Source organism: Pteropus medius, unplaced genomic scaffold (assembly GCF_902729225.1).
Source record: "Pteropus medius unplaced genomic scaffold, Ma_sr-lr_union100, whole genome shotgun sequence".
Taxonomy (NCBI): domain Eukaryota; kingdom Metazoa; phylum Chordata; class Mammalia; order Chiroptera; family Pteropodidae; genus Pteropus; species Pteropus medius.
This window is the reverse complement of record NW_024350926.1, coordinates 2,645,936-2,669,201: the sequence shown is the minus strand read 5'-3', so window position 1 is coordinate 2,669,201 and position 23,266 is coordinate 2,645,936. Positions and strand designations below refer to the sequence as shown.

General features: G+C 37.1%; 1 protein-coding gene across 1 annotated transcript in view; it reads left to right on the top strand.

The window, feature by feature from the left end:
- CPA6 (carboxypeptidase A6) overlaps positions 1-23,266 on the top strand; it is a 222,943-nt gene that overhangs the window by 186,476 nt on the left and 13,201 nt on the right. Inside the window, exon 9 of the mRNA XM_039841813.1 lies at positions 22,510-22,712. Coding sequence (XP_039697747.1) covers positions 22,510-22,712 — 203 coding nt within the window. The remainder of the gene's footprint in view (positions 1-22,509; positions 22,713-23,266) is intronic.

Below are 23,266 nucleotides of genomic sequence, written 5' to 3'. Positions count from 1 at the left end.
GTGCTGTAAATCGTATCAGAAAGTTCTGAAAGATTCAATGAATCCTTATCTAACACCCAAGGAATTATTTGAGATTCTAGAGAAATAGAAAGAGGAAATCCGTTGCCTTATCCTAATTGCTTTACAACCAATTTAGTGTAAAAAGATATATCAATCGCCTAAAATCTTCTGTAGAAGTTGATAGAGAAATTTAAAAATTAGAGAATCAATGAGTTAAAATATTATGCTTAGTTGTACTTTTTATGAAGGGAGTAAAGGGCATAGAATCCCAGAGATTTACAAATTTAGATTATAGGGGGTTTGCTCACTGGTGGTGTTCAGATATGGCTAACATTTATGTAGGATTCATTATGTGCCAAGCATGTGCCAAGTGCTCGAAATAAATTTCTTGTTGGTAGATGCTATTATTATCCCTATTTAACTGACGAAGAAACTAAAATTCAGAGACGTTAGGAAACTGCTCCAGATTACACACAGATTGAGCCAGAAAGGGAAGCCAAGTCTGATGGACTCCAGCATCCCTTTTCTAGCCATTAGTCTGACCCCTTTAGGGATCAACTTGCCTTGAATGGTCACTCCACTCGTTAATGTGTGGCTGCAAAGGAGTTATTTACGTGTCAAAAGAATAACAGGACTGGGCCTGTTTAACCAAAACTATGAAACAGACAAAAGAGATTGGGGATACATGGTAAGAAGGAAGAAGAGGCAGATTCCCCAGGGGCTATTTCTGATCTGGGGCCACCTCATGCTATGCAGGTAGTTTGAATTTGCAGGTGATATCAAGCATGTGATTATGAATTCTCCAGGGAGATATTTTTCTCCCCCAGTCAGACCTTGGTATCCTCCCACGGATGCAGATTTTTTTCTGTAACCCATACTTTCATTAACAGTTTCACCCTTTGAGCTTCCCAGGTATACGTGCCCAGGTCTTGTTCTTCCTTCTTAAAAATTGTGGGTCCAAATCCCGGTCCCTCGCCCTCACCACAGGCCGCCATCGAAACCAGCCTCGCATGTCCGTGAATGCCCCTGATAGGCATCAGGTTTTGCTTCAGCTACTTTCATTCCAGCTCCCTCTTCCTGTCTGTTCCCTCAGGAGTATTTTTACTGTATTGATAATTTAGAGATATTTTTAACAGGAATTTTTTCCACAGTATCTGCCACAATTCTGCCATATTGCCCCAAAACCCAGCTATCACTCTAGACATGAACGCAATTAGGATTACTGTTGGCCTGACTTCTTGGTGGTGGTCTTAAGACTTTCTCCCATCACCATAACGGTCTAAAACAATCCTGTTTGCACCTGACTTTACAGAACCTACCAATGCCAGGCCAATTTCTTTGTTTGCTGCCTCCTACAAGCCATAACACCACAAGAGCCATACTATCACAGTTTTGAATTAAAGCTTTCCAAATAAAAGTATGTAGCTTTAAAGTATTTCTTACTCTTATCTCAAATGTTGTCTTTTAAATCCTTGTATAATAGTCCTTTTGATATGTGGAGAGAGCCGACAATGAATGTGGAAACTTAGGATGAACTGGTTCTCCCTGATTTTTCTGAGTCTGTTATTTTAGGCGTTTTCTTTTTGTTTCTCTTGTAATGCAGTCTGTAGTGCATGCCATGGATAAGCACTCTCCATCCATTTCAGACTCTTTTTAGCGTGCCTTCCTGTACTCCTGAGGTCAAAAAAGATAAAAACTACATTTCTTAGAATCCCTTACAGTTGGAGATCTGGGTGTGATTTAGTTTCCACCATTTTGGTGCCCTCAGATGAGACTTTGAATGTGCAAGAAGGCAGTCATTTTTCTGTGACCTCTGTTGCCCCTGATGTCCGGCAACATTGTGGAGGTATGTAGTTTATCAGAGGCAGCTTCGCCATCTGCTTTTCCCTTATGTGCTACTTCCTCATTTTAGTAAAGGCAGGAGCCCTCCAGGTATCATCCCTCTTGAAGGCTCTTACTAGAATTTCTTTCCCAATGGCTCTGAAAGACCCTTAACACCTTATTTAAAAAATAAAACAAAACTCTGCTTAAACTAGCCACAGGGGATTCTATACCCTTTCATGAAACCCTGACCAATACAAAGTCACCCAGGAACATTTAATTTCCCAGTCCACATCTATTACCTCAGCCAAAAATACTGTACGTTCCTAAGCTCTTTCTGATACTCTCTTCAACTGTTCTTTTTCCTTGTTTTCATTATTGCTACTTTCCCACCTTTTTATATTCAATTATCATCCACTCTATTTTGGCCTTTACAAATAATATATACCTATGAGAAACATTAGTAGGCTGTTATCTCTGTCTCCTTAGTATCACTCAGCTAAAGAATATATTGTTGATTCCTTTCAGTGATTCTCTAACTCATCGACCTTAAATATGTTTTTGCAAATTTCATTTTTTTTGCAGAATAGGAGATCATAAGGCTGAACTGAATATCCTTCTGTTTCTAAGACTTAAAGAAAATACAAAAAGCTTTCATTTCCTTCTCTTGCTATAGAAACCTGTTTTCCAGGTAATACACCACTAAAAAGAGCTACTTTATCTTTTGTGAAGTCACTCTTAAATCCTATTTTTCCTAATTCAGATACTGATTATATACAAAATTCACTTTGTCTCCTTGTTTTATATTTCACGTTGTTTATACAATACACACCCAAATACTTTTTTCAATGAGCTTTTTGTAACCATAGATTAAATAAGGTTTTGTAACCATAGATTAAATAAGGTTTGATTGTGTGTGTGTACGTGTAAATGATATATTGTCTTTTTACTTCTCCGATCATGCTTGTGGGTAGATATGTAAGAATTTGCATGTGAAGGACAATATCTTAATTTGTAACATTCATTCCAACATCATGAACAAATATCTGTTAAAATTTTTGAAAATGATGTTAGAGTTTTAAAACCTTTTACAAATAGCTCATTTTTCAAAGTCACCGAAGTAAGTAGCATCTAAGAATATTTTTGAAGTGAGGCATGATGGAGGTCACAGAATCACTCCCTCAGCTCCTTGGACACTGAGCTACTGATATTTCATCTGTTACTGATTTTTAAGTCCACTGATTTTATTTCACCAGTTTCAGCAGGTAACCATCCCATGCTGCTCAGTCTGGAGGAGACTCCAGTCTTGCCGTGGGTAAAGCTTTTATCTATTCTTTTTCCACTGTGCTGGTTGCTTTGCAGCATTATTGCATTTCTGAGTTTACCAAAAACAAACTACATCTCCATGATAATTTTCCTCCAGCTGTTTCATTTGCATTTGACAAGTCATGTTATTTTTTATTTTCATAAATTTCATGCACATCTAACTGCCTCAAATTTTTTGGCTCTTGTTTTTAACATCTCATAAACATTATATAGCATTACGTTCCTTCTGGGCCACTGTTGTTAAATATTTTCCCTGTGTTCAGATTCCTAATTCTCTTTCAATCTATATGCATATTTTTAATGCAAACTCCTTCTGAGGTAAGTTTTCTGTTATTAAAACAATCTCTTTTGAGTGCTATTCTTACATGCAGAAATAGGAAAATGATGATATTCTTTTTACCTACCACTTTTTATAACTGTTTATAGCTGTGATACGCTGAATAATGACAAGAGGCACATGGAAGTCACCTTGCCTTTAAGCCATCTAGGTGAGAGAGGGGTAGGAGATGAAATCAGAGAAGAACCGGAGGCAAAATGACATAGGTCCTGCATCTTAGGAAGAACTTTAGATATTTCTCCGAATGGGATGGGAAACCACTGGAGAGTTTTGAATTGAAAAGTGAAACGATCTAACTTTTTAAGATAATTATTCTGGCTACTTTGTACCAAAGGGATTTTTGAAGGCAGGTATTTAGCTTCAAATTATATTGTCGAAAATATTGTAATAACTGTGTATGGTATCAGATGGATACTAGACTTATCAGGGTGATCAGTTTATAAGTTACATAAATGTCTAATCACTATGTTGTACATTAGAAACTAATATTGATTAGACATTTATGTAACTTATAAACTGATCACCCATAGTGAAACTAATATTGTATTTCAGCTGTAATTGCAAAACAAAAATAATTAAATAGAAAAAGATGCCTTCAAAATAATAAACATGTATAATCCAAAACCTTAAAATATATATATATATACTTTCCTATTTGAAAGCATTGCTTTGAAAATATATAATATTTTCCACATCTAAGAATATTATTATCCACATCTTTAGAGAATCATGGGAAATACCACAATGAATTCGCAATGTAAATATGTCTGTATTATATAAAGAACTAAGTGCTTTTTTACAGGAACCAAAATAAAAATAAGCCACCATGCAAAAAAATTTCCAGTAAATATAGCAAAGACAGTTTTACTTATCATTTTTACATAAACACTTCAGAATCAAGCATTACATAAAATAATTTTTAAGAGTCCATATAAAATATGAAGAAAAACTCCAAGACTCTAGAGGTTAAAATTTTTTTTAAGTCATAATTTATGAAAATAAACCAACATGATAAAATGGGCAACCTCCTGGTAATCAAAAATGATATTAAAATAAAACAAGATAACATTTCATCTATTAATTTATTCCCCAAGATGTTTAATATGATAATCTACACTGGAAGCAATGGTAAAACTGGGAGAATATGTATCTCTGGGGACATTAGAAAACCATCACCATTCATTACTCCATTTATTCAAAAACTAAAATTGTACTGCATGCATTCTATTTGCTAGGCATTTAGGACGCAGAGAAATCTAAAAGATTCCTTTTCCTCATTGGATTTAAAATCGTTGAGGTTGGAGTAGGTGAAGAGAAGGAAGAGAAAGGGAAAGGAGAGGAGAAAGAAAAAAAAGAAGGAAAAAGAAAAAATGAAATAAAACATTATAGATACTATGTAGAAATATATAATGGTATATCTATGTAGATATATATAGACATGCATATGGTACAGTGGAGATATAAAGGAAGAAGGGACCAGTTCTACTTGATAAAGTCAAAGTCTTCACAAAAGAGATAATAGCAGATTTAAATATTAAAAATGTGTTTGTGTTTCAGGTAGACTAAACTGTGGGGCAGGAGGTAAATACAGCAAAGAATTCAGAGTCAAGAGGGCACCCAGGTCGAGAAGAGTGGTATGTGCTTGAGGAAAATATGCAGCATAAAATAGAATGGGGTTTTGTGAGGATGGCAGGTGGCGCTTTATGGCTGGAACAAAGGATGATGAAGGCTTGGTGAGAGAAGAGGCAGGGGAAGGTACCAGGGTTCATGATGGACAATGCTGAGATTCAGTGCTGTGCTGGCTCTGATTCTATTCTAGAAGCTGTGCCTGTCACACTGAACTGAGGTTATGCGTATATGGAGTTTTGTTACGAAGAAGGTCACAAAAAGTCATTGCAAACCTTCAGGGCATATCGATTTCATCTGAAGATTTCAGAAGGAGAATTATTTTATGTTAGAACTAACACAAACACATAACTGAGTGGACTGGACAATCCACATGAATTTTTGAGGTAAAACAAAAATCCCAAAGAAGTTGTGGGCTTACAGTCTATATTGACTTTGCCTGTCAGGAGTATTTTGATAGAAAAGTTTAATAAACACCAGGTAATTAGAAATCTTTAAAGGGAGGAATAAATGGGAGCTTTCAAAGCTGGGAAGAAAATGACTGATCTCTGGGCGTCACCTGAGTAGGAGTGTCAGCCAAAGGACTGGGCAGTAAATTGCAACAGGACCGTAATCCAGGAAGCAGTGGCAAGGATGGAGAGGGCACAGACGAGCAATGTGGAAACGGCAGCATTCGCTTAGACCTCGGCATGTAGAAGATAAAGTTCAGAGGGACAAGGGAGAAGTCTAGGATGGCTCCATTTCTGGCTAGAGTTGTGACAAAGGTGTCATCCACCAAGACTTGGCATCTAGTGAAAGGTGAGGATTTGGTGGCAAACATGAGTCCACTCTGAGCAGTGGATTTGAAATGCTTGTAGGAATCTAGGAGAAGATATACAATAGGTAACTGAGTCTATGCTTGAAGTATTGAAAAGAGTCTGGTCTTATCATATAGGCTTGTGGGTCCTTAACACAAAGGGAGTAGTTGAAGCTTTGAGGACAGACTGGATTGCTACATATGAAGAGTAAAAAGACCAGACAGTCAAAGCAAAACCTTTGACCTTTGCATGCCCTTTGATCTAAGCATTCTATTTTAAAAATGCATTGTAAGGAAAAAGAAAAAGACACTTACCAGGGAGTAATTTGTGATCATAAAAGATTAAAAACAACCTAATGTTGAACAGGGCAATGGTTAAATTAATACATATTGGTGAAATTTTAGGAAGTCATAAAAATGGATAAGAAGTTCATTTAAAATAACAAAAAGCTTATAATACTGAGTCTAATTCTGGCTAAAGCTTTTTTCCTTGACTACAACTCTATAAAATATATAATGATTCTATATGTACATGTGTCAGATATGTGTGTATGATATATACACATTCACATACAAACACGGGGAAAAAAGATGAGGGAAAAAAAATACAGCAAAATGCTGAAACTGAAAAACTAGTGCTGTATTTTCTTCTTTTAAAAGTTTTCTAAACTTAATTTTACAATTCTACTTTAAGGAACAAACTTGCCTTTCAGAGTATACATTCTGTATTTAGTTTTCCCATCTAATCTACAAGTGATTAGCCAAATGACCAATCAATAAAGATGAGTATTTAAAGAGAGGTACATAATGAAATGAATTCCAGACATAAATTCCATTTACATATATTATCTTATTGCTACTACGAAACTTTAAGCTGGCCACCCTACTATCGCACTGGAATTTTAACAACACTCAATAGAGCCACAGGAATCATTTAAAAAATATTTATTGAGCACCTGATAGATGTATAGATGCTACTTTGGAATGTTTCTTTAGATCAACGAATCAGTTTCTAATTTTTGAGTACATTTTTCTCTACCTATGTTCAAATGAGACTTTAAATAAAAACATCTCCCTGACCATCTAACTTGGACCTATTGTTAGTCTTATAAATTCATTTTGCACAAAGTCTATTTGTTAAAAGACAGAAAGAATAAAATTTGAAAGAGATAAGAAAATAGGCAATGTTATACTTTCCTGTTGAGACTGAATGAGTACAACTTTTGTGGAAAGGTATTAGGCAATGTCTACAAATTTAAAAAATGCACATTATTTTGACTAAGTAATTCTACTTTCAGAAATAATTCCTATTACTATAATCGCATCTGTGGAAAACAACATGTACAAGGACACTTACTGCAGCATTCTTTATAATAAGAGTTGGAAGCGTCCAAAATGTCCATCAACAAAAGACTGGTTTAATAAATTAGACTACAGTTATACATTGAAATAGACAGAAATGGCCAGAATTAGACAGCTATTTTATGTACTGATATGAAAAAATCTCCGGGATTACATACGTATACTAGTTGAGCAAAGCAACGTTTAAGATTAAAATATACAAAGAATACTGCTATTTGTGTAAAAATGTTTTCACAGATGGATATAATAAAACTGGCTTTTTGCTTATAAATGCATAGACTAACCCTGGAATAATACTAGAAAGTAGTAAAAGTGATTGCTTCTGGGGAAAAGAAATGGATGGCTAGACAGATGAAGGAGGGAGCAATTTATGTGGCATAACCATGTACATTCACTGGCCAATCAAAAAAATTAAATACAGCAAAGATAAGTCAACATTCTTTTCTGAAAAAAACTAAAAATAAAATTTTAACAAAAATTAAGCTACAGAATGTACTACCACCATTCAGAGCGCTTCTCTTTTTATATTAGTTTTTGTTATTTAGCTTAGTTTTTATTCGTAAAACATGGGGGAGTGGGACCTAAAAGACACAGCTGATAGGCTTATAAAGAAACCATATTATACCCCTTCCATCACCATTCCTCACTGCCCCCACCCCCAGCCCCACCAAATGGGGTAGGCGTGGGAAATGCAAAGTTAGTTCCCACTTAATTACATGTTAGGTAATCTAATAAACACCAAACACAAAGCCCTTCGCCCCTCTGGCCTCCTCCCCCATCATCTCGTTGATATTCCCCTAGAAGTGTTGGCTACAGAATAGATGGAGGAAAAAAATTAAGTTGTACACTGATTCAGAACATTTTATTAAAATTGATTGTTTTACTATGTGGAGAAGTAGAAAGTACACATCAGCAAAAATATTTTGATTCATGTGATGGATTTCATTAGAACACAGAAACTGTCTTCTTACACCGGCATTTTTTCATGTGAGGTTCTGGCCGGCCCTTCTAGCCCATGAAGTTCTGAGAGAGAGATTCCAGGTTCCACAACAAAAATAGCACTAATTCATCTCATTCGTCACCCTTAAACTGGGAAGGCACCTTGGCAACAAAGACAAATATGACTCAGAGCTGTGGAATTCCTTGTCTTTTTGCTTATTCTCCTTCTCAGGTCTGTTCTTACCCTCAGGTATAATTTTATTGGCATCTATTTTCGGCATAGGCCAGAAACTTAGAAAACAGCAGCGATGCTCAGGCTCTCGTGCCATCGCTTACCTTTTATCATAACCTTAAATGATAATGAAACTGACCTTAAAATATAAAACGCAGATGAGATTTTGACGTGATGGAGTAAGAGGGGCCTTCCCATAGTGTCACTGGGTGAACACTGAGCTCCTGCCGTGAGCAAAGCTCAAGCCAGGCAAATAGGAACACTGCTATCCAGGGCTTGTTCTTGGGAACTGGAAGCCCAGTGAAGGAGGCCAGCCCGTTGACCATCAGCTGTGACTTGAGGCCAAGTGAAAGCTGATGCCTTGAGGCATGAATGTCAGCTCACAGAGGAGAGAGGAAAGAGGAATTCTGACTGGGGTGAGGAAGCGGGAAAGCTGCAGACAGGCGCTGAGCCTTCCAGGCGTGGAAGGGTTTTAATAGGTTTCAAGAGAGGAGCTGGACAGACAGTCCAGGCTGAAGGAAGAGGAGGAACAAAGGGAAAGACACATGGGAGGGAATGACGGAGCAGGATCCAGCTCTGGCAGCGCTGGGGCTGGGGCTTCGGCTGCTTACAGGGTGTACAGAAAAGAACATGAGCCTAAAAACGCTCCATCAGTGAGGGCCATGCTGAGGGCTCAGGGCTGATGCTGTGGGCCACAAATAGCCAGGGAGAGTTTTCAAGGGGCTTGGCAGAACCCCATGATCTTTGTGTTTTAAGAAAGCACTCTCAGTGCTGAGAAGGATGGGTTACAGCATGTGGTGGCAGGGAGAACAGCTGAGAGGCCATGATACCGTCCAGGTGAGAGATTATGAAAGCCCAGATTAGGTGGGGATGCAGAGGAAAGAAAGAAGATTAAACTCGATGGCTGATTGGAGGAGAGAGGGAGGGGATACCGTGGGAGTTAAAGAACACCCTGAAAAAACAAATCCCCCAGATGTCCAGTTTTAAGGATTTTGACACCAAAACCGAAGAATGGTAATAGAGAAGAGAAAAAGAAAGATTTTTTCTGGAGGCATCCTCTAGTCGGAATCACATTGATAAATTCGTTAGTTTATTTAATAAGTATTTTTAAGGGCAGTACGCTAGGCACAGGAGATACAAACAAGAAAAAGACAATTCCTTTCCTCAAGAAGATTGACAGTTTAATAAAAATACAATTACATTAATCTGTGATAAGTGCTGTGTGGAAATAATTAAAGGGTGCTTAGAAGAGTATATCAGTGTCCTTTTGCCACTCTCACAAATGACCACAAATTCGGTGGCTTAAAACAACACAAGTTCCTTTTCTTAACAGTTCTGGAGGCCAGAAGTCCAGAATGGATTTCGCCAGGCTGAGGTGTGCTGCGACCACACTCCTTCAGGAGGCTCTCGGGAGCATCTGTCTCTGCCTTTTCCAGCTTCTAGTGACCACGTGTACCCTTGACCTTGTGACCTCTTCCTCCAAAGCCAGGGACATAGCGCCCTCTCTCTCTGACTCAGCTTCTCTCTGCTTCTGTCACACAGCCCTCTCTTCGTCTGTAATCAAATTTCCCTCTTACAGGAGACTTGTAAGTACATTTAGGGCCTACCCTGTAATCCAGGATGATCTCCCCATTTCAAGAACTTTATCATGAAATGCTGTGTCTGGTGCTTTCACTTTCTGCAAAGGCCCTTTGCCATATAAGGTAACATTCACAGATTCGAGGGATTAGGACCTGGCAATCTTTAGGAGCCATTATTCAGCTAACTACACGGGATATAGAGAAAAGGCCCCTAATCTGGCCCCTTTATCCTGAAGGCAATGGTGAGCCACCGGAAATTTAAAGTGAAGGAGTTACCTAGTAAGATGTGATTTTGGAAAATTAATTCAGGACTTCTGAAGATGCAGATTGAAGAAGTGCCTGGAATAATAATAATAAACCCCTATAATAATTCAGGAGAGTTTTGATTAAGACAGTAGTAATTGAGTTGGGTGTATTGGAGAGAAATTAAGACAATGTCATTAACAGCTCTTTATGGATTGTTGTATGCAATAAATGGTTTCCGGTGTGGTCAGGTGCCATACTCCAAGATTCGTTATACAAGAGCAGAAGCAGATTTGGGAGAAGGTTGGAGGAACCTTAGGCCAGGAGGGAAATTTTTATCTAAGAAAAAGTATGTTCTGAGAATTAACCAATTTGCTTGCCAACTGTTTTAGATTGCAATCCATTCTTGGAGCCTGCCTCTAAGAACAAAAACAATTCTATCACACAACTTCTATCGCTAAATGTTATCTTCACGTTCTTAGAATAGAATCTAAGGATGTTAAGGAAAAATAAATATGTAATTAAAGTAGAATTTTTTTTTTCTTCTGGACTGGAATCATAAACTGTCAATGCTATAAAGAGTCTTAGCAATCATTTTCTGGCCAAGAGTTCTCAGCTTTTTTCCCCCACTACCAATACCCAGTTGATGAGTTGAGCAAACACTCTTGGTTACTTCCAAGCATAGCCACTCCGATTCATCCTTTTCCTCCCCCATTACAAGAGTATATTAGAACAAATTAAGAGTTATTTATCAGAATAACTAAATCATTTTTTTTTTTAGTTAAATAAGTGTATAATGTGTAACTAGCTACTGCGAGACACCCCCCACAACCAATAGCAACAGGTCATCACGATACCACATGAGAACCACGGTTTTGGGTCCCTAATCCACTCAAGACGAACGCATCCAGAACAGTGGCGTGCCTGTCACCGACCAAGTTCATTAGTACAGTTCTGACTGAAGCCCTGTTTTGTGATTTTTCAGTCCACTGCTGCTTCCAATATGCCATCCTCATCCATTCCTTCTCTAAAGACTGCCTCCACCCTCATTTGTCCATCCAGAAGGACAAAGGCTCAGAGAAGCAGCAAAACCTTTTTTTTTCTTTTTAAGTAAAATCATATTTTTTCACGTTCCATCCATCTCGAGTCCCACAGAGTCTCCTTGCCATCACCACGTCCCCAGGGCTCCCCATCCTCCCTGCTCTCTCCCTCCTTCGTGCCGCATGCACTTAGTCTGCACTGCACGCTTCACAATCGTATTATATCTACATTGCCTTGTCCTCTAATTTCCTCATAGGCGCATCTCTTGTCTCCTTTCTAGATTTATGAGGGCCTCGTAGAGTTTTCGCAGCTCAGTACTCAAAAACCAAAGAGGTGATGTATGGTATGGAAGCTAAACTGCTGAGACGTTCAGAACAGAGATGTATGCTGTTTTATTTGACAAGACTGAAATCTCTCGCCTCTGCAGTGCAGAGATCTGTTATATATTCTTCAATTGTTCTACATGTGAAGATGAGAAAGAGAATTTTGTCTCAGCTTCAGAAACAACCTATTGGCTCCCATAAACTAAGGAAAAACAAAACACCTTTAGATTCTCATGCTCCTAAAACCTAAAGGTTTAGGTTTGATGCTTCTTGTTCCTTTCCCCGTAGAGATCTATTTTATCATTGTTTCCTGGATATTGAATCCTTTTCGTTTGTTTGTTTGTTTGGTGTTGTTTACTTGTGTCCTTGAAATGCTATGTCTGGTGCTTTCACTTTCTGCTATCTTGGTCTTCTATAGTACAGCAGGTATTTCTGATCAGAATCTGTGTGATTGAGGCAAGATATAGACAGGATTCTTCAAATTGTGTATGTAACACAGCTACTGAAAATCTCAAAGGGACTTACTCTTCAATAATGTGTGTGAGCTATTCTCTTACATTTTAGTAAAGCTTGGATAATGCTCCCCAAAGGCTATAAATAAAATTAGGTCATTTTAGTGGCTTTCTTTCCACCTGAATTAATTTACTTCCATTGTAGAGGCCCCGCTATTCAGATTGTTTTCATTTTTTAAAGACAGGGTTGGTCTAGGAGATGAGTAAGGCAAAAATTCAGAGAAAAACACAGGCAGAATTTTGAACGTAATATCCCATTCTGCTAAATCAATACTCAATCTGTGGTAAGTAACACTGGCAGGATGCCAATCCATAAAATAAACCACAAAATGCTATAGCATACATATTCCAGTGTCTGCTATGCTTCTCAGGCAAACAGCATTAAATCGAAGGATGGCCCTTCTTCATAGTATACAGTTTAGCTTGTGCATGATAATTGTGAATTAAAATGTTTTTTCATTTCATTATGTGCCCAATATTGGTCAAACACTGTGCTAGGCCCAATAATAGGGAAATAGGTATGCATACGATTTTAACACAAGGTATTAAATTTTATGACAAATACAGGTAAAGGATGTTATGGACACATGTAGGAGAGGCACCTAACCAAGCCTAGGGCCATTAGAGACAATGCCCCGAGGTAGTGGTAACTGAATTGAGCACTGAAGGACAAGGACAACCAGAATGTGAAGAGATGTTTCTGACAAAGGGAATATGTGCAGTCATAAAGGCAAAGGGGTGTAAAAATCTCAGGAAATCATCAATAGTTTAGTAGAAGTAAAGGTAGAAGGCTTAAGGCAGACAGGTAGAAGCTAAAATTTCAACAAGGTCGACCAGAAACAGAACACGAAGGTCCTTACCCCCTAAGTATCTGGTCAGAGGGAGGGAGCATGACCCTCTGAGTTCCAAGGAAGGGGAAAACGGTGTAACTCTGAAACTCTTATAGAAAGTACATGAAATTATCAAGTAGATGGTAAAATACCAGTCACAGTCCTTTCTACACAGCAATGGAGAAAAATCAAGTTTTTTTTAAGACAGAAAAAACACACCCACAGATTATAATACATACTACTACCAAATTCAGACATTTTGATCACACTACCTATGTGGCCTTTAAGCCATAGTAAAGATATTAGAAATTTGTCCAGAAGGCATCCACTGAAGGGTGTTAAGCAGCAGAGCAATGAAATGAGATTTAAGTTTTTAGAAGATTACAATGACATTGTTGAGGAGGCTGAATTCAAGGTATGCCAGGCTGGAGTTAGGGAACTATTCTGACAATGCAAGGGTCTGAACTTTGCTGGTAGAAGTAGGCAAAGAGAGATTTAGCAGATCAGATCAAGAGAATTTGCGATCCAATCCAACAGAGGGGTGAGACAGAAGAAAATCTCCAGATTGTTCCACCTAAGTTTCTGATTTAGGCCACTAAATGAATGAGGAAAACATAGGTTAAGAAACACAGCAAGAAGAGATCAATGTGCTGGAAAGAAAAAGAAGATTTCATCTAGGGACATCTGGAGCCTTCAGAGCCTCGAAGACCAGCAGATGGAGATGTCCCGAGGCTACCGACATAGAGGAATTTGAAGCTAGAGATAGACGTTCAGGATTCATTGACTCGCCTACTCAAGACTTTTGCTCCAGTAACTGTCTCGTCTCCTGTGTTCTGTTGTCTGGTGGGTTGGTTGGTTTAGAATGTTGGTTCTCTACTAGATTTTCCTCTTCAGCATAAAAGCATGTTACTCTCCCATCTGAAAAAAATCCTTCTCGTCTTCACTTCTTCTACCAACTACTGCCCCATTTCTTTGTTCCTTTTTAATTCCTCTTTGCTTGATCATTTCGTTTCAATTTTGCTCTTCTCCTCCCCTAACTCTTTTCATTGGAACGCCCAGGGTTCAGTCATTCGGTCCCCGACTTTTTCTCTTCTCTATACACATTCATTCCTTTAGATATCTCATCCTCTACCATATATATGTCTATGACTCCAAAATGTACATCTTCAGCCCAAAATGTTCTCTTAAAATCCTATTTATAACATCTACTTGCCATCTCCACTGGGGTAGCTAATAGCCATCTCAAACTCAAACTCTCCAAAACTCAACATTTGATCTTCACTGTGCCAGAGCTGCTCTTCCTACAGCCATTTTCAACTCAATTGATAAACAACTCCATCCTTCCAGTTGGTCAGGCCTAAAACCATGTTATAATCTTTAACCTCTCTCTCTCATACCCTACCTACATCTAATCTATTAGGAAATCCCTTTGGCTGGACCTTTAAAACAGCTCCAGATTCCAACCATTTTTGACCACCTCTATTATTACCTTCTTTGTCCAAGCCATCGTCAACAGCTCTCACTTGGATTATTGTAGGAGCTTTCAAACTAGTCTCACGGCTTCTACCCTGGCATGTACGCATGTGCACACATGCACACTATCCTTCAGCCAAAACGAACCTTTGAAGTATAAGTCAGATGATGTCAGTCCTCAGCAGAAAAGTATTGCAGTGGCTAACCATTTCACTCACCCAAAGGGCATAAAACAGCCTACAAAACCTCGTATGATGTGGGCCCCCACCGACTGTTCGGTCTCATCTATTTCCACCCTCCCCTCAACACTGGCTCCATCCACACTGGCCAGGCAGACCCCAGGCCTGCCTTGGAGCCTTTGCATTAGCTCTTCCCTCTGCCTAAAACACTCTCCCCCAGATGCTATGGCTGACTCCCTGCATTCTTCACGTCTGCTCGAAAGTCGGTTTCTGAGAATAACCTTCATCACACTCTTATAATTACAACCCACCTCCCCAGAATTCCTGACCTTTCTTACACTCTTCTATCCTTTTTTCTTTTCCACAGTACTTTTATAATACCCAGTGTAATTCACTTATTCCGTGTTTATTGTTTATTGTCTCTTTCAACTCCTAGCAATGTCACTAGAATGTAAGCTCTACAAGGCAAAAACCTTTGTTCTGTTCATTAATGTATCCTCGTGTATAGAACGTGGCATGTGCATAGTAAATATGTGCTGAATAAATGGAAATAGTTGAAGAAGCCATATTCATTATAGAGAGAAATAACAGAAGCGAATGGACTAAGGGCAGAACAATTGTGTACTCCTCCTTTGAAGGGACTGATAGGGGAAGAGAGTCCCATGAAGAGGACTGAGAAGAACAGAACAGGGTGGTTGGAAAAAAAATATAAGAGAACAGTGTGTCCAAAGCCAAGGGAGGAGAATATTTTAAGCAGCAGGTCAAGCTCTGTGAAAAGCGGGGTAGGGTGAGCCCCCTGGCCCTCCTGAAGCCACTTCCCCTCTTCCCTGCTTTGCTGGCAAGCCTATGCCTTTTAGCCCTCCTTCATCTCCACATACCTGTGCTTTCTCTGCATCTTACACAAAACCTTCCTGTTGTAAACAGTTCTCTTCAGTTACAAATATCTCTGCATTCATTCTTTGGAAGAAAGCTCACCAGTACCAATTACAGTTTTTATACAGTCTAAGAGGAAATTTAACGGCCCTATTTTCCCTAAGACTTGTTTAAAGCTTACTCATGAAGCTATCACTCTGTATTTTGTTGAGGCCAAGGGAGGATTTGTACCCATGTGCATAAACAATTTGGGGCTCATCACCTGTATATAAAAAATTTTTAAGTACCTCATTTCCTTTCTGAAACTGTTAACATACGTTAAAATACTTATAACTTAGGGGAAGCTCAGAGTTGAAGATTTGAAATTATTCAAGAAATGTTTAGGTAACAGAATATTGTCATGGACTAACAGACTTTTTGAAGGTATTTTGTTGTTGTTGTTGTTGTTGTTGTTGTTGTTGTTGTTGCCCTTGTATGTCCTCAGCCTTCCATGGAGGTGAACTGAGGTTTAGTAGTCTAATCAAAGAAATAGTCCAATATAATAATTAAGGTTCAAGTACCTTCTCTGAGCAGGGTAACCTCCACTTATTCATTCAGCAACATTTAAAGAATAGTGAAGACATCCACTTCCCTAAGTACTTAGAAAGAAGAGTCCATATAAATAACTACAGTACAAGTACTACCGGATTTACAGCCAGACACAGTCATCTCTAGAACTATCCTATATTCTATACCCAGCCACTCTTCCCACCATATGTTAGATTTGTCCCATCTATGCTAGTACAGGATGTTATAAAAACCTCAAACCTACCCAGAGTGGATTGGTATTGGCTGGATGTTGTAGGGATGCTGAGGGTAAAGCTAGTAGCCTCGAGTCAACAGGGATATCTCACTGAGGCTATATAGCCAGAGACACAAGGCTAGATACTCACCACCTGCATCCTGACCTACAGCCCTGGGTGCTCCCTATTCCAAAAGGAACATATAGCACTGGTCCTATTTTCAATACCAACTAGTTCTCTCTCTTGCTGCTCAATCTTGAAGGAAAAGAATCATTAAGTTTTTCTCTCTTTATAAAGGATAAAAGACAGTAAATCCACCCTTTGTTAGTTGAAAAACAATTAAGTCCCTAGCCTCTATGAAATTCAGGAGTAGCTTAGAAGTAGTTATAATGTACAGAGAGAATAAGAATGAGAATACTAAAGAATTAAATGCCTTCTTTGATACTTTGAACAAAGCAAGTAATTTACCTTTAGCAACTTAGAATGTTTAGTTATTTAGAAGGGGGTCTAATTTTCTAAGGAAATGTCACTAGAGCTGTTACTCATTATCCTAAATATTTGGTAAGCATATACTTTAAAAAAAAAAGTTATCAGAACACTATGTTTATATAGTATGTCATACTGAATATAAAATTTTCTCAATGGGTCATATTTTTATTTTGATAGCACATAAGCCTCCAAAATGAAGTTTAAAGAGACAGCTCGGGAAACTTACTCCCAGTTACATTTGATGGAGCTGAAGGATGAAGACAGGAAGGCAGAGGAAGGGAGGAACATGGTGGCGTCATGAAGTGACTTCTGTAGTGCGCTAAAATGACCATTTGAAAATCAGTTATCAATTCACAATAACGACAGCAACACAATAATAAAGATAACACACTAAAGAAAAAAATGTTAAAATACGAATGTAGAATAAAAAACAAGATCTAAGCAAATGGAATGACATAACATGTCCTTGCACTGGGTGACTCGGCACAGTGATATCCTCCCAGAACCAGTAGAAATCGAATGAAGTCCCAATTAGAATCTCAGTAGGGTTTTTCATTTTGTTTTCTGCTCTTGGGAATTAATAAAATGATCATAAAGTTTATAAGAAAAAATTAATAGACCCTAAAAAGCCAATAAAACTGTGAAAAAGAAGAACAGTAAGGGGAACTTGTCTGGCCTGATATCAGAGCACATTTTAATGCTACCATAGCTTGACAGGATAACAATATGGAAATAGACAAAAAGATCAAAAGAGAACAGAGAATCCAGAAATAGATCCACACATGCAGACTTTAATATATGACCAAGGTAGTGTTTCAATTCAGTGAAAAATGACAGAATATTAATAAATGATGCCAACAGAATTGGCTATCCACATAGAAAAAGCAAAGGTATAACCATGTGTCACATATGTAAAAAAATAAATTCAAAAGAATTAAAGACTTAAATGGAAAAATATAAAATGATAAAATTCTTAGAAGAAAATCTATAAATTACCTATAACTTCTAAGGACAGGGAAAACTTTCTTAACCAAGACAGGAAACCCAAAAGCCATGTAAAAAGAAAAGACAGTGATTATATAAGATGTTAACGTCCCAAATTATAAAAAGTTACCATAAACAATTGAATAGAAAATTTATAAACGAGGATGAAATGCAGTACAGATGTCAGACAAATATCTATACAAAGCTCTTTGATACACAGGTAAGAAAAAGATAAACAGCCCAAGAGAGAATAACATGAATTGCTTAGGACACAAGCAAGCAATTCAGAGAAGAGTCCGGTTAAAAACAAACATATCGACTGATGCTCAGAAATACTTGCAGAAAGGAAGGAAAATTAAATTCTTGCCATCAAACTGGCAAAAATCAAATGCGACAAACTTGTGGGGTATCGTGGTTAGAGATTAAAGGGGGATGGCACTCTTACACGATGCTGTGGGCGTGTAAACAATAACAATCTTAGTAAGCAATCTGGCAAAATCTGTGAGAATTCAAAATACAATCCTTTTAAAACTTCAAAATTTTGAATCATGTGAATTTAACACCTACTCATATATATATTTAAATATATCCTTCAACCCAGTGTCCTATTCCTACAAATATTTTCCATAGAAACAAAAGCACTCGCATATAAGAATAGTGTACTACAATCTTTATCACAGTATTGCTTTTCTCAGGTCAGTAGTAATGTAGAGAAGGAAGAAGGTGGAGAGGGAGAAGGAGAGGGAGGGATGGGGAGAGAAAGAAAGAAGAGAGAGAGAGAGAATTCCCAGCAATAGGCAAGTGGGAGACTAAATTATAACTGTGATAGAATAGAACTTCTAAGAATGAATTCAAGTTGATGTGGAAGGCGTCCCACAAAATATTACTGAAGTAACTAGCAAGTGGCAAAAAACTATACGATGATGGTCTTGTTTTATGACCAAAAAATAGCTCCTATATAAATGAATGTATATCTATCTCTTTATATAAAAATATATACATGCATGGATACATGAATACATATATACAGTTACACATGTGTATGTTTACAAACTATCTTAACAACTATACTCCTTAACATGGGTTACCTGGGGTTAGTTGACAGTGGGAGATGCAAGTGAAAAATAAATTTTAAAAAAGACTACAACAATTCAAAAAGAATATGATTCTATTTATGTGAAATTTAGAAGAGATAAATGAAAAGAAAAACATTGAAAATGAAAACGTAACCAGTGAATTTATGTGACAATAACTGACTTTCCCAGATACAGCTTACTAAAGGACCCAGCTGCTTCTGTCAAATCAATTTCCATTAGAGGCCAGTTGCTGCAAAATGTAAAATATAACCAAACTTGCCTATCTTTTCTGTTTTTGTTTTCCTCTAAAAAACTTTAAAAATTTTTCCCTTTTAAAAACAATTTTTAAATGATCATGGAAATGCAAATTAAAGTCATAATGAGATATCACTTTGCACCTGTCAGAATGTCTATCATCAATGAATTAAATAACACATGTTGGTGAGGATGTGGAGAAAAGGGAACCCTCGTACACTGCCGGGGAAATTGCAAATTGGTACAGCCACTATAGAAAACAGTATGGAAGTGACTCAAAAAATTAAAAATAGAGCTGCCATATGATCCAGTAATACCACTTCTGAGTATTCATCTGAAGAAAACAGAGACACTAATTCAAAAAGATAGATGCATGCCAATGTTCATTGACGCATTACTTTAAATAGCCAAGATATAGAAGCAACCTAGGTGTACACTGCCAGATGAATGAATATAGAACAACACTCGGCCATGAAAAAGAATGAAACCTTGTCATTTGTGACAACATGGATATTTCTAGAAAGTATTATGCTAAGTGAAATAAGTCAGACAAAGACAAATACCATTTTAAGAGGTACAAACTTGCAATTATAAAATAAATAAATCATGGGAATGTAATGCACAAAATAGGAAAAATAGTCAGTCACAGCATAACTTTGTACAGTGAGAGTTACTAGACTTATCTTAGTGATCACTTCATAAGATATATATGTTGCATCACTATGTCGTACACCTGAAACTAAGGTTAACTGTACCTTAATAGAAAAAATAAAACTTCATGTATCTACTTGTACTTTTTTTTTCTGTAGACGTGATATTGCTGAACTGTCTTTTTCTGTATGACAATATCAATTTTCTTGGTGAGTTTAATCTGTAAGGATTTTTCATAATCACTTTTACATTAACAGTTATTTCTGCCATCTTAATTCCTGTTCTCTATTTTTAAATATCTTTCTCTCTTACTATTTTCCATTGAATGGATCAAAGTTACTTATGCTAGCTGTGAAGTTTGTGCTCTATTTTTCTTCTCTGGTGGTTATTCCTAACTTATTAAAACCTAAGCTTAGGTTTGTTTTTCTCTATCAATTTCTAAATTTAATCGATAACTATATCTCCTTTGCAAAAGACACCACTCACTTAACATGCTTTTAATGCTTCTGGTTCCCCACCCTTCAGCAGTTTGTTATACTCTAGAATTTGAACTAGATTACTATACATTTTCTTCCTTTGGACATTCCTCGTTTAGACAACAGATCTTACTGAGTTGATTACTCTCCAGTAGTTCTCATTTAGAGTACCTTCTTTGGAGTTGTTAATCATTTTGTTGGAATACTTTCACCAAGAGTGTTTTCAAATTATGTCTGTGTATAGTATGACTTTTAAGGCCTTTTGTGCCATAGGACATCTTTATTTCACTCGCACATTTCAATGACGGTTCAGCTAGATATAAAGGTCTAGACTCAAAAAATGGTTTTTTTAATTCTTTGGAAATATTACTCCAGTGTTGCTATTAAAATGGTAGATGTGAATCTAATTCTTGTTCCTTTATAGATGACCTGCTTCTTTCCCTCTGGAATTGTTTCCTTTGCTTAAATTTTATCCGAGGATGTCAGTATTGATATTTTCTCTTCTCTTGTTTGGTACACAATAAGTTCATTCAATCTTTTTCTAATTGTGGGGAAATTTCAATTAGCAGTTCTTCAAATATTTAACTCTTCTTTATTTTTTTTTTCTCTTTTAGGGCCCCTATTAATCAGATATTGACACATTCTATTTTTTAAACCCTTTAATTTTTCTCTCATTTTTTTAGTTCTTTGTTTCTTCTGGATGCCTTCTGGGAATGTTTCAAAATCCACTCCATCTCATTAATTCACTCATCAACTGTATTCATTCGACCCAGACATTAAGTTTTTTTTTTTTAATTTCTATTATATCTGATTGGTTCTTTTTTATAACTTCTTGGCCCTGTTTAATGTTTACAATGCCCTCCTCTATACCCTTGAGAATATTAGGATTACTGTAAGGTCTTGTTTCTCTGGCTCATTAATTCTGCTCTCTCTAGAATTAGTTGTTCAGTTTGTGATCTCTCCTTCCCAATGCTTTACATTGGTGTTCTTCAAATATTTCTTTATTCTTCCTGTTTCTTTTGGAGAATCAGCTATAGTTTATATGTTGAGTTCTCAGTTCCATCCATATCCCACTTGCTTCTGAGGCATCTCCAGAATGAGACTCAAAGGAGGAAAACCACAATTGCTATAAGTTCCCCATCTTGACACTCCTACATCATAAACTAGACTTAAGACCCTCAAGATTTAGTCTGATTTAGTTTCTTCTCATGTTCAGTAGAATTAGACTATGTCACAGGATCACCAAACAATTTCCATTTGTTTATGGAAAGAAATAGTTTTCTAGGCACATGAGAGGGATAATAATGGCAAAGAATGGCAAATAATGATGGAAAATGTAATAATTTCTGAAATTTCTTGGAACCTTAATACTTTGTGATTGTTATAGTGAATCTTATTTTCCTTCTTCCCCTTCATAGACCCTTATGAGGTAATTTCTTAATTTGAAAATTATTAAAATTTAGTTTTGAAGATTTCTTAACTGAACCATATCTGACCACCAAGATAACTGGAAAGGTTTTTTACAAAACCAGTTTGGATATTTCTGATCTAAAAATGTAGTAAGAATTGGTTTGATGTGTTCGATGGAACTATTTCTGTCTTGCCTCCATGTTCTTGATGGAGATAAAATACAAATATTGATATTTGTATCTTACCAGATACCTGTACAAATGTCTAGCCTTTTCTATTGATCTAACACTCACTTATTCAAAAATATTTGTTGAAAACTTGCCATATGCTTGTTCTTGTTGCCAGGTGCCCAGCAAGAAAGACACAGTTCCTGCAGTCACAGAGCATTAGAGTCTAACAGAGAATCCAGATTGAATATAGGTTCTGTTAGAGCAGGGATTTTTTTTTGTGTTGTCTTCCAGTGTATTCCAGGCACCTAGAACAGTGTAAATATTGTTCAAATGTTAAGTGACTAAATATTTAACACTAATTGCAAGTGTGGGGAGCATTATGGAGGGAAAGTACAGATGTTGTGGAGTAGATAGAAATGAGAGGCCTTAGCTGCTCCAGGGGGTTGTATAGAGCTAGTTCTCTTTAGAGGGGTTCATGCAGGCTCAGTTAACCAATCGGTACCTCTTTTCTATTCAGGCCACCCTCCTACTAGGTATGTAGGCTTCGGTCACCTTGAATTTTTTCAGTAATTGATTTCTGTAAATGAGAAGTTAGACAGATTGCTTAACAATACTATGTGTTTATAGAAATAAAAGAAAAATCACAGTTTAACAGATTTGTGTTTCCTGCTTCTTGTCTGCCCACGCCCATGCCCCCACCCCATTTTCTTTTCTAACTTGCAGATGAAGGAGCATCTATGCACCCTTGTGATGATACCTACTGTGGACCTTTCCCAGAATCTGAGCCAGAAGTGAAAGCTGTAGCTAATTTCCTTCGAAAACACAAAAAGCACATTAAGGCTTACCTCTCATTTCACGCCTATGCTCAGATGTTGCTGTATCCTTATTCTTACAAATATGCAACAATCCCCAATTTTAGCTGTGTGGTAAGTAAGTATTTGACCCTGTACATGTGTGTTGGGCTTCACGCTTCTTTTCTAATGCTAAGATGGTTCTAAGTAGTAATGATAAAGCGAATACATATTGTGTTTATTCTAATAAGCATTTTATATATTTTAACTCATTTTTTCATAAGCAGATAAGATAGGAAACTATTATCTCCATTTTACAGATGAGAAAATTGACACCTAGAAAAATTAAATAGACTACAAACACAGTTACTAAGTGTCATAGCAAGATTCAGCTCCAAATCTAGCTCTAGTATTGTTGTTTTTAACCACTGTGCTATGTTGTTTCTCAAATGCAATCATTTCAAATCTATTTACATTCTTACCACAGGTCACACAGAAAATGTCAGTATGGATTTGATTAGTATTGCAGCTTTGGTCACATGTGCAGGGCTGTGATTAACTTTATTGAGCAAATAATTGCTCATAAATTATGGTCTGACTCTCATTAATTAAAAGCAAGTTTTAATTTATTTGCTTAATGCTACTTGCTTAATGCTATTTGCTTAATGCTACTAAGTCTCTGGGCACAT